Below are 13059 nucleotides of genomic sequence, written 5' to 3'. Positions count from 1 at the left end.
GAACACACATGGCGTGCCACGTTTACACTGTCCTTGCCCCCTCTGGAGACAAATAATGCACATGATTTGTCACGTCTGCACCCTCCATGCTCTCTCTAGAGAAAAATATTTCAAACAGAAGGACATATACATAATATACCATGTTTAAACAGGCAACACCCATGGAACGTTAAGAGAGAGAGAATGTGATTCCTTAATCACCATGGCGAAAAGGAGAGGAAATAGAATATTGATATCAAAATCACTAAAAAATAAGAATTGATAAGAAGACACACAACTGAACGAGGCATGCTTCTCTCATAGGAAGTCAAAAACTTCCCTCACTCTCTTCCTGTTGAGACAAAAATGATATGAACTTACTTTAGCAGCAGCTTGTAATTTGCCATTGGCTTGATTTCTCTCCACACTTCATCTGCAACCTGACGAAACTGCCAGACCTGTAACGAGCAACATCAATAAACCAGCAATCATCCACGTTGCCTCTGACAGTGATTCACCAATTATGAAAATGAGTGACTGTACACTTTTCTTTTCTTTCTTTCTTTTTCTTTTTTGCTGGGAACAACACTGTGCAAAGTATTTGGAAAACTATGTAGGCCTAATGGACTCTACACAGATTTATCACATTCAGAGTATTGTAAAATACGATATATTCTCGGTATGAAAAGTTTGCGAATTGGAGCCGACGGCCTTTCTCACAGCATGAAATTTTTGTGACTTGCCACTGGCATCCAATGCATATTGTGTAGGCAAGAACTTTTGCGTGCATTTTAATTTCGCGAATGTTGCCGCTCACGAAATTCGTGAAATTAAAATGCATGTGAGCATTCCTTGTTTTACAGTACTCAACTATGACATGAAAATCTTCCCTGCCTCTTGGCATTACAGCTAATCATTGTGGTCTTGCAGACTTGGTTGAGAAGGATTCCAAATATGAGATGCTAATTCACTTTAATTTGGGATAATAATTTACTTTGAAGTAAAATACATATCATTAATATATTGGATATCAGATTCTCTTCAACTTTGGAAGTTCAAAGGAAGTGAAAAACACAGTGACATTGATTATCTTCAAATTACTGTTTTATGTGGTATATGGATTCTCATGTATGATCACCACCAAGATCACATAGACTAAATATAGGAAAGCATGTATCATGCTAATTTGCAAATGTTCAGTTGAGAACCAAAACTTCCTTTGTAGCACAAGCTGAAGGCCTAGATGTTATTTGCCCCCCTCTGGTTCTTAGCAGGCTGAAAGAAAGTTCCTGTTCGCATGGCTTCTTAGGAAGGTTGAAACTACACATAAACAACAATATTATGTTCTTATCGCATTTTTTTTTAAATTGCTATTTGTAACTTACTTTCATTCGAAACATATACCAATAGTGTTGAATTCAATACACATAATCTATAAAAAAAACACTGCTGCTTGATTTTTTTTATCATTGAGTTTTTATTGATCAAATTAGCAAGATTACAAAAACCTCATATCAAAATTCGAGATAATAAAAATACTACTACTAATAAATAATAAAAAATTATGTCAACAAATTATAAAAAATCAAAGCAAAGCAGCATAGAATAAAATCAATAAGAATGTTGTACATATACAATGATTTTTAATGTATTGTTCTGAGGTCTGTTGCCATATGCTTTTTGATACTCCCATTTGTATGGAATACAATGAAAATGTGATTCACAATGAATACTGTAAACATGGTATTTTCAAAAGATTAATCTTTGGTGCTCAATCCAGTAGAAATCAATTTGTTTTCTTTTTTATTTCACTGCAGATTAATGCAATACTAGTAATAGCATTGAAATTTACATCTAGGCAAAGTGGTGAACTCAGCACTTTTGATACTTTCATTCTTGCACTGGTCATACACTGAACAACATGCATGAAAACTTCCCCACCATAAAAATACTGTAGACTGCAAATTGTGTGAACCTCAAACATGCTGGTGTATATGCCACATACTTCGCAAAACATAGTATTTTGCAAATTGGGACGTGTGAGATGATTTGTAAGTGGTGGAATTAGTAATCTAGAGTAACACTGACATAATGAGTTATCATATTTTAAGAGAAAAATTAGCAATTTCCCACCCTGGAAATCATATTCGACGCATATGAGTTCCAGCACGCAAAGTTTTGCAAGTTGTTATTTCAACAGCTATGAAATTAGTAGAATTTAGTAGAAGTCAGAACATTGCAAACTAGAAAAACACTCAGAGAGTGCAGACCTCTGCCAAGCAGCTCATTTCCCACACATAAATGCATGCTGAAAATTGCCCAGTTTCCCAATATGGAAGCCTTTTTGTTTATGTCATCAGCTTCCAGCTGCGCAGCGCCTCGCCCGAGCAGAGCAAGCACTCTAGTGCGCATATATGCAAACCTCAAGTATGCCCAGTTAGAACTCCAAAGTTCATTGACCTTTTCTGCCAATAGAAAAAAATAATTCTTCAACAGTTAACAAAAATTCCCGGATCACTACCAAAATTGAATCATATATTTTTTGTGTCATTATCAACTTTTCTTGCAAGTTTTATCTAAATCCACGCACAACTTTTTGAGTTATTTTGCAAACAGACATCAAATTAACCAACACCAGAAAAAAAAGAAGACCATAACCACCTTAGCAGATGTAAATATGTGTATCAATATTTGTGCATATTGCCACATGAAGGAGTACATTGCAGCATACATTCTGTCTCAGAAGCTGCACTTGGGAGTGACATCCTTAAAAGCATAAAGCTATAACCACCTCACAGGAGCATTCACCTACATACCTTTGTTCCCTTGACACCACCTGTGATCAGTTCATCTTGGACAGGATTGAATACAAGGAACATGACGGAGCTCAAATCAGAGTTGACATTGCATGTTTCTTCAAAGTCTTTATTCAGCACCTGTGGGGGAGGGGAGATGCGCAGCAGTTGGATACTCTTTCCTTCAGAGGGATTCAACTTAAGTACATTCAGTTGGCTGATCACAGGCACACACACACACACACACACACACACACACACACACACACAAATTGACTCTATTGGTCTGTAAATTATCTTTCACACAGATTCACCACCACTTTCCTTGTTTCTTTTTGTTTGTTCAATTTTTCCTTTCATAACAGAACACTGAGCAGATCATAACGAAGAAGAAAAAACAATATATATTCATCGGAATAAAGTTGCATATCCAACAAAAATTAGTCACTTGAATATAACGTCACAGTATTGATTTCATGGCTTTTTTTTTTTTTTGGGGGGGGGGGGTTGTACCCAGAAATGAAATAAATCTATATTTTCCTACTTGCGCACTCACCTTCAGAGAAAAGTCCTTGGCAAGACAAAAATACACATTGTATTTGCGGGTGTAAACAATATTCCTCAGAAGTTTGTTCTGGTACTTTGGAAACGTCATGCTCCGATTCACTGTAGAAGTTTAAGAGAGCATGAAAGAAGAGAATATTGTGAAAGTCATGACAACTTCACATGACATTGATATCGAAGAGTTCCCTGTCCTTTTACAAAGTACGTATGCAACTTCTTTGAAATGCTGGCTCTAGGTAAACCTGGCATGACAGTGCAACAACTCATGTGAAGGTACAAACAGGAACAATATATTTTGAATTGCATTAAATATAATCTTCAGCTACAGGTAACTTCAGTCAAGTTTCTTGTTTCTTTGTTTGGCATGACAGTGCAACAACTCATGTGAAGGTACAAACAGGAACAATATATTTTGAATTGCATTAAATATTATCTTCAGCTGCAGGTAACTTCAGTCAAGTTTCTTGTTTGTGCTAAACATGATGGCCAGGAGAGATTTAGCCAGTTAGCATATCATAAAGGGTCAAATGTTTTGACTCAAATACAGAACACCTTGATCTTCAAGGTAGTCTGTGCTGTGCAAAGCAAACAATAACATCTTAACCTTGCTCTAGAAAGCATACACTAACATCAACATATTTTCTTTGATTTCCTCACTGATACAACCAAGTATTTCCTGTCCTTCCCAAACTAAACTGCATGATGACATTTTGTTTGCATGCTAAGCCTATTTTCCTCACTGTACTTGTTTACTGTGCACTGGAAATAACTTGTTCACAATGAAACACTTGACATTTCTCCAGATATTTTGTTTACAGAAGTTGTGGGAAAATAAAAAAAAAAAGAAAGAAAGAAAGAGAGAGAGAGAGAGAGAGAGAGAGAGAGAGAGAAAAAAAGTGATTTGCCAGCATTGGCAAGAGAAACAAACATTTTTTAAATCAACTATAATACATGATATTTGCTTCTGTCAGCTTAGACCCGAACTTTGGGACAGAAGTACAAACTGCCTACCTAACCCTGCCAGAAACAATATCAAACAAATGCAAAAAACACTGTACAATTTAATTGCTAATGGTAACAAGAGAGTTCGCCAACGTCTCAATAAAGAAAAGGAAATCTATGACGTCTAGTCTTGGCTCCTTAAAGTAATTCTGGGGCGCTGCCATTAAGCGGTGGCAGCACCCTGACAGCTTTATTCCTACAGCTTGTTGAAGTGATCAAAAGGCATTGCAATTCATGCAATTCTTTCAATCACTCATCGTTCAAAAGAAAACTTGAATTTGCGACCAAAAGCTGCACATTTTAAAGGTAGGGAATCCCATTTGCATGCCTCAAATGAAGAGTTGTATAAATACAGTGGTATGTTGAAGAGAGTATCATTTTAGAAACTCCCATAAAGTATTGAAAGTGGAAGGTAACATTTAGTACATTTTTATTGACCGTTAGATTTTGAATTTAATTTTTTTTCGGGGCTCACCGTAAATTCCAGTACATTACTAGGCTACCTTTGCAGACCCATGCACTGCATGTGTGTCCATCAATTCATGTATATTTTGTGAAGAAAGTTCATCAAAACTTACAAACCCTCATATATTCTTGCCACACGCTCTATATGTTATTACATCAGCTCTTATACTTTTAGATTTGTGTTTATAGATAAAAAAATACAGAAGACTGCAACAAAAAGGCTTAAGTGTGGCTGACACACAGAACTACTGAGTAGTTGAGTTTTGTGCATTATTCAAATTGTAGATAACTGTTGACTTCCAAATTTCTCAGCAGTGGGCTAAACAAGTCCCCTGAGGTTCATATTTAATGTTTTGCTGCGTTTTGGGAGGTCTGTAAAAGGTATCCCCTACCTTTAATGCCATGTTGTTGATTATTTCTTTCGACTAGATGTATCACCACCATTTACAACTTAGGTCTCCGAAAACAAAGATATTAACTGTCATCATCTTTGAGATGGATCTTCAAAACCCCATTTCCAGCCGATTGCACTCTTGTCCAAATCACATACCTCCCTTGGAATAGTAAAGTAGGTTTAACTGCACATGCGCAAATTATTGTGATTCATTTAAATTCCAAACAACTAATGAACTCTTACATTTACCATGTGTTTAAACGGGGGAAAGAAAATAAAACATCATACATTCTATTACTTTATGGGTGTAGAACATTGGCTCATGAATATTCATATCAGTTCTCAGATTGCGAATATCCAGGAGTTTTTGGATACTGTATGTGTTGCGTTTTATCCGTACTTTCAGAAAGTTCACAGAATACATATAACCACCACAGCACAATAGCACTAGGCCAATGGTCCCTGACCAGTAAAAATCACTGTCCGATCAGTAACTTTTTAAGGAATGGATCAGTAAAAAATAGAACTAGAAATGTCACTATGGTGACTGGTATGCCTCCGCCACAATGCATGATTCTCCTAATAGGTCTCTATAGTACGTCTTGACAATGTGTGATACCAGTTTAACATAATTAGCAAAATATTAAAATGACATTCATTGTCACAAATGTCTTGAATGTTCACTTTCATTGAACTAGGTTTAATTGGATGAATGGCTATATTTTCTAAGAGAGCATGTATTTGGGGATTTGAGGATTTTTACTTGACTTTTGACTCTTTTATAAGTTTTATATACATATGCATTAAGTAATTTTCAAGGTATAGAGAAAAGGTACTTATAATTTCAGTATTAAATAGTAAATTGCTAGCATTTTAACCCGGCCTTTGACCCTTGACCTTTGACTCTATGACCCTAATATTCCCAGGAGAATCACTGTCAGGCAGAACATGCATAAATACATACTAAGTTTCATGATACCTTGAGCCACTTTCTAGATATGGAAGAAGTGAAATTTACCACTTTCACATGACCTTTGACATTTTGACCTTTAACCTTTTTTTGGCGAAAGACTTCCCAGAGAATCTCTATTGTGTAATACATGTATACACTAAGTTTCAAGAAAAATCCTGCAGGCATTGCATAAATATGAGGGGGAAAAGTGAAATTTTGAGGAGTTACCTTTGACCTTTGATCCCATGACCCCCAAATTCTTTACATAATCACTGCCAGTCAGTACATGCATATGTACTAAGTTCGATGAAGATACCTTCAACCACTTCCGAGATATGGAGAAAAAAATGAAATTTTAATATTTTGACTTGACCTTTGACCTTTGCACTTTGACCTCATGACCCAAAACTCTGTCTAGAGAATCTTCATTTGGTAGTTCATGTATACACTAAGTTTCAAGAAAATACCTTCTGGCATTGCATAGATATGGGGGAAATAGTGATACTTTGAGCATTCGACCTTGACCTTTGACCTTGAGCATTCGCACTAAAAAGTTGATAGGCACAACTTCGCCCACTCATACACACACATGCCAAGTTTCATTAGGATACCTCAAACGGTTTTTTAGTTACGCTGTCTACAAAATTGATTACAGACGGATCGACCGACGGACTAAGGACGGAAGGATGGACAACCCGAAAACATAATGCCTCCGGCCACACTTCGTGGCGGAGGCATAAAAAGTGGGTACCTACTGGTCCAACAGACAGGTAGGACCAGAAGAAAAAACGGGTTAGTGTGCAGCCCTGAATGTAACATACGCATAACCGACAGCAGGGCTCTTAGTACATCTGCTGTGTATGCTTCAGGACAAATGGCATATACACTGTATTGTAATGTACAGTATCATGTAGGCAAAATGGCTGCCGAAATGCAGAGAAAGGATTAAAGGCTCAGACAAAATCTTTCAGTTGACTATGATAAAAGATTATATTTTGCACCAATTTCTCCATGATGCAAATTGTTAATATCTTATCTAACAGCACAGATACCAATTCTTCAAAACAAAACCCTGTATTCTGGGTCTCCAATCCTCGTGATCTGAGTGAGCCATGTCAAGAAATGTGTTGGGCGAGGGAACTTTGCCCTGCGGCCCAAATACTTTGCGTTCAGGCTGGTGCAGCTGCAGCTTATAATTGAGGACCAGATACACACACATGACTGATAATCTGTTATTTGGTGTCTGACCTCATGTCATGGGTACATAATGCTCTGCTCCCAGGGCTGTTTACCCTTAAGGCTGGGTTCACATAGGAGTATACTATTCAAGTATATACGGTGCACGTTTTCGAGGGCACGCGAATAGCTTGAATCGAACAATAGGATTTCCTAATACCGGGTCACATAAGAGGGCACTATTCAAAAATGCCGCATAGCTGCATATAGCATAGTATTCTGGGAATCGTGCTTATTCGATTTTCATGCAGCGTACACCATCCTGTTCGGGTGTGGCAGCTGGTGTTCTGAATGTGTGCTTTGGTTAAATAAGGTAAGTTACAAATTACAGATTGTATAGGATTTCTTGGTACTCATTTTATTGGAATATTTAATAATTACTGAATTATTCTTATAATAAGTTGAAAATAAATGTGGAAATAGATTTAATCCAGGAAAATATTGTTTATAAAATGATTTCTTTATCATTTCACTTTTGCTATGAGTTCACAGAGCTTGGATGGGGGAGTAGAACTAAGCTATATACCCCCACCATAAAAAATGATGTCATCAATTTAAAGCAAAAATAGTGTAATAACTGATAAAATCAATCAGGCTGATACATGTTTGAAATGTTAAAATAAATATCTACAGTATTTCCATATTCCCCATCCCCCCACCCCATCCCACCCCCCCCCCAAAAAAAAAGTAAATAAAATTTAGTTTTTAGTGTGTAAGATCATATGGCTCAAATAACCCCATCTCGAACGACTGGCTGAACTAAACCCCATTAAAAAAATCATGAAAAGTTGTAATTAGAAGTTAAATAATTTGCAGAGGTGATTTCTCTGCTTTAAGTTAGTCCAAAACAAGTCTATTTTCGAATATCAATAAGTTATATATATATTAAAAAAAAAAATTTTTTTTTCTTTTCTTTTTTTACAGAAATTAACTTCAGGTAGGTGCCAAAAGAATATTGAAGTAGGACACGTGTGCTACCTTATGTGACCCGCCATGCCCGTATAGCGTATAGCGAATAGCAAATAGCGAATAGCTAATAGCGTGTTCATACCGTATACCACATACCGGTATGTGAACCCAGCCTAATGCACTTTGTTTTAACTGACACAGATGTCAGGCAGCTGATTGCCAATGAATAGAGAGTGCATTGAACCTGTATCCCCCTAATCACTATTGCATCACCATGGCCATCCTGTTGGACAGCAGCACATCGTTACAAAGTGTGCACCTGAATGGGCTTGCTAACTTTACAACTAGGTCAAGCTTTGATTGGATTACTAAAAAATGCTGATGAAAAAGCATATGGTACGTTATGCTAAGTTCCTGGGCATATAGAAGGTTCTAGAACTGGGATCTTCAGAATGATTAAGACTCCATTATGAATGACATCTCACCAGTGTGTCCGATTCCATCTTTGTACCACGTTGTAATTCCTCTTGTGTCCATGAAGATGAACTGCTTCGTTCTGGGATTGTATGTGACTGTCCAAAAAGGGGAAAAAAAGGGGGGGAATAAAACTTATCAACAAATCATGTGCTGTAATATCTGTGCACTCACAGCAGTAAAAGAATTGGACAAAGCATGCTGCAAAAATGAGCTAATAAAAGTTGTGCAATTTGTGGTCTACTAACTTTCACAAAAACATGATTTAGAAACCTTGACAGAGCCAATGTTAAAATTTCATTTCATGAGACACGAGTCCATTGTCATAATTCTATTAAGGGAGTGGGGTTCATGTTACTTTTAAAAGCAGATATCAAAGGCACTGTGACTACATGCAGTAAATGCGGTATTATGTGAACTGAGAATTATTGACATCACACTTGTAAAGAATCCCTTTTACTTGTGACTTAAACTAACATACAGTTGTAGATAGGATTTCATGTCTGTGTACACTGCAGCTTACAGAGAGACAACGTTACCATACGAAGGCAAACTTCTTGGATTTAGTTCTGCCGGTTTTGACAAGCTGAAAACAATTCACCAATGTTACATCAAGAAAGTACCCAGTAAGAGCAAAAAAAAAAAAAAAACAAGGCTTCTACCATACATGGCTGTATCCCCAATCATTGATATGTACATACGAATTGACTGTAGACTTTCTTAAACACATAAAGATTAACTACAACATACATTTTCTCTCTCATCAAAACTGACTGTATGAGCTTACCATCTACTAGTTCTGTCAGCTTCTTGCTGTGCTCGTAAGAGTTCTTCAGATGGAAGCCATCCTGGACAAATTGATACATTGAGGATGCCCTGGCCAGTTCCTCTGAGCTTGACAAACTTCCTCTTGCAGAACCCACGCGTTGATTTTCAGGGCCATCACTCCTGTGGTCCGATCCATCGGATTTCAGCCCTTCTCCTGCCACTTCTCCAGTCTTCTCATCATCTCGGGGAGGCGTTGCTGTCCCTTTTTCCTGCGCCATGTTATCCGCTCCCGCTCACTGGTCACGTGACAAGTGAGCAGTGCATTTCACGTGTGGCAGAAAACTGGATGACAGTCTTTTGCCATGATCTGCAGCTCACATGTTGAATGACGTCCTCATTCTTAGCCAAGCAATGCTACTTTCAGAATAAACCAGAAAAAGATCTAATACAATCAGAGTACTTTGACCTTCGCATTTGAAACTAGAGAGTTTGTCCATACATGTATAGAATGCATGTAATCGAAGTTGACACAAAAATCCATGTTTTTATGATATGCAGTAAAATTTGATTTCAAAGTCAGCACTTCATTGGATAGCTGTTGAACATCAAGGCAAAACACATTATAAACTACTGTACGAGCTGAAATTTTCGCGTACAGATATTTTCGCGAATTGCTACTTGGAGGACATTTGCGCGTGTTGTTAATTTCGCGGTTGCAACGGTCTAACTGAACGTAACTATTTGCACGTTGTTATTTTCGCGTGTTGTTATTTTCGCGGTTCAAAGACGATTCGCGAAATTCGCAAAAATTTCAGCTCCTACAGTATACTAAGCCCGACCAGACGCCGTGTAAAACTCACTAGCGCCTTCTGTACAGCGGCAGGACTGCATGTGTCAATGTAATAGCATACTTGCCAACATTTTCATTTGAGAAAGCGGTAGAATCCAGGATGCCTATGCGAGCAGCGCTAGCTTGAATGCTAATGAAATCTTTCAAAAGCGGTAGTCTACCGCCAAATGTGGTAGAGTTGGCAAGTATGTAATAGTTGCACAAATTATGAATACTTCTGTTTGCTCTGGGAACTTTCCACTTTTGAGTTCTGACTGATTCACCTCCTTCAGCTACGCACATCCCTTGCTCTCACACCTGAAAACTGGACAGCATGGTTGCAGAGACTCCAACCCCAAGCACCTTCTGATCTGGAGATTCTCCCGCCTGAAACCCCTAGCAAACGGGAGACCCAAGTTTATGTGTGCGAAGCGCGAAGTTCCTAGGGTTATAGATGCTCTCTGGTGCTATCTAAGGCTTATTTTTGCAATATACGATAGCAATAAGTAAGAAATCCTTTCCAACGGGAGACATTGAGCCAGGGCGGGAGAAATTAAATCTCAAACGGGAGAGCGGGAGATTTTGCAAAAGTGGGTTTTCGGCGGGAGATCTCCCGTCGAAAACGGAGAGTTGGAGTCTCTGTGGTTGAACCAGGGAGATGGAAGAAAGATGCCTCCTTGGTAGAACCCTCTCATGGAAAGTGTAAACATGAGACTTTTGTGAACTAGAATCAATTTTAGGATTACTGCATAACAAACATTTATAGGCCAGAAGTGGTAACAAACATTCAAAGCAACACCCTATCTGAAGCCACAGGGGTTGAAGCTCATCACTTTTTTTGAATGTCATATGCACAACACATTATCTGTATAGATCATCCTGTGACTGTATGATGTTATTTTATAGGATCAGAACTCTCTAGCACAACCAGATGCCATGCAAAGCTATTTATACAGCGACTGGGCTGTGTATAGTAATAAGAACTCTCCAAAGTCAAGATGTCCTGATAAAGACCTTTAATTTGGTGCCTTTGGTGCCTTTGGTGCCTTTGGTGCCCTCTTCCATGATGTCCCTGCATGCCTACGAGGCTAATAATAATATAACACCTAGGCCGATAAGTCACTAGAGGCGCCTGCCCCCGGGAAAGGCCGAGACTTCACCGGCGTCGGCCGGTGGGTCCTCTACCTACCTGGCCGACGGGAACGGCGTAACCTTGCATTTCGGTGCAGGAGTAGGCAGGCGACATCTTTCCTAAAACCTGTCCCCTTTTTTCTCTGTAGGCCTAAATACTCTCATTTGTGAATATTAAAATAAATATAATTAGATTTTGTAGATAATTAAAAGTAGTGTAGATTTTTATAAATGTATTTAGATAAATATTTGAATTCAATATATTTTTTGGAGTAAATTGCCCACCCGGCAGAGAGCTCCATAAAATTAAAAGAACAACAACATGCCTTTGGCCACATTTGCGATTTATTGTTTCGTATTGCATGCAGGGCATATAGGTGCTGGCCCTACAAAACAATACTTTGCAAGTGTGCCTGGGATAATTAGGAATTAGAACCATCTACTGTCAACTTCACTCTCAAATTCAAAACATGCCTTCTGAGGGGGAAACTTAACAAGTTCTCTTCTGCTCAATGATCAAACCTGAAATGAATTTAATAGTGAATTTAATTATCTATGGAAAAACGTTACAATGTACCAATGACCAATTGTTCCGGTAACTCACCTCTTCCCTCTTCTCTTACAGTTACATGTAACTGTTAGAATTAGCTCTTTAGTCTTAGCTAGATCATCTCATTATTCTCATCTCATGTCATATCAAAATTTAATAGGCCCCTATCTAGCCTTTTCAATTTCATCTCTGTTCTTGTCTGATCTCTCTAGATCTGTTCCTGTCTGAATCATACCTGTGTTCTTAATCTTATGTCAGTTGATGTCGTCTTCACATATTCCTTCAAATCATTAGGACAATGCATTTAACCCCAACAAGGCTGTATTACCAACAATCTCAATCTGATTCTGAGTGTTATATGCATTATATAACTTTACCAGGTAAAAAGGGACTGTCCGCGCCTACGCGCCTCTCAACATATCCGCTCCGGCTCCGTCAAAACTCGATCGACTGCACTGGGTAAGTTCCTAACGTTAGTTCCCATCTAAACAATACCCGGGAATTACACTGCTACGAAAATTTAGTAGGCCTATAGTCTAGACCATTACTGTCTGTAATACCTTTTATATACGGTAGCCGAGTGGTGGAATGTATGGCCAGCTCGTTCACGTCGTTGCTAGAGAGAAGAGCGAGTCTAAACGTAGTTTGGATACTATAGAACCAAACGTAAACACCGGCCCGGAGCGAGCTTTCCTGTCAAAATGATAGCGCGAGCGCCCGATCCCGACCGAGTAGCAGCAGCGCTAGCGACGGCGAACATCAAGGCTAGGCTCGCTGCTGCGCTAGCCGCCAGCAGCACCGTACACAAGTCACTGCAAATTTGCACCATCGAAAGGGCTGGGGAATCATCGCTTGGAAACGTAACGCCATACAGCCACGGTAAGCACTATTTGGGCACCCGTCCCGCTTCATCATGAATATTCATCAGGCAGTAAGATACTGTACTACTAAATGGCAGAACACTGGATACGTGCCTTGGAATGTAAAAACGTATCGCCGGGAAATATAAAA

At 38.6% G+C, this 13059-nt stretch overlaps 1 protein-coding gene across 1 annotated transcript in view; it reads right to left on the bottom strand.

The window, feature by feature from the left end:
* The window catches only part of LOC140244265 (uncharacterized), a 93089-nt gene extending 80372 nt beyond the window's left edge, over window positions 1-12717 (bottom strand). Inside the window, 6 exon segments of the mRNA XM_072323908.1 lie at window positions 361-437; window positions 2796-2915; window positions 3331-3440; window positions 8782-8868; window positions 9558-9952; window positions 12609-12717. Coding sequence (XP_072180009.1) covers window positions 361-437; window positions 2796-2915; window positions 3331-3440; window positions 8782-8868; window positions 9558-9816 — 653 coding nt within the window. The 5' untranslated portion in view covers window positions 9817-9952; window positions 12609-12717.
* Window positions 12718-13059: the final 342 nt, after the last annotated feature.

This window comes from Diadema setosum, chromosome 2 (genome assembly GCF_964275005.1).
Source record: "Diadema setosum chromosome 2, eeDiaSeto1, whole genome shotgun sequence".
NCBI classification, from domain to species: domain Eukaryota; kingdom Metazoa; phylum Echinodermata; class Echinoidea; order Diadematoida; family Diadematidae; genus Diadema; species Diadema setosum.
This window is presented reverse-complemented; position numbering and strand designations above follow the sequence as displayed.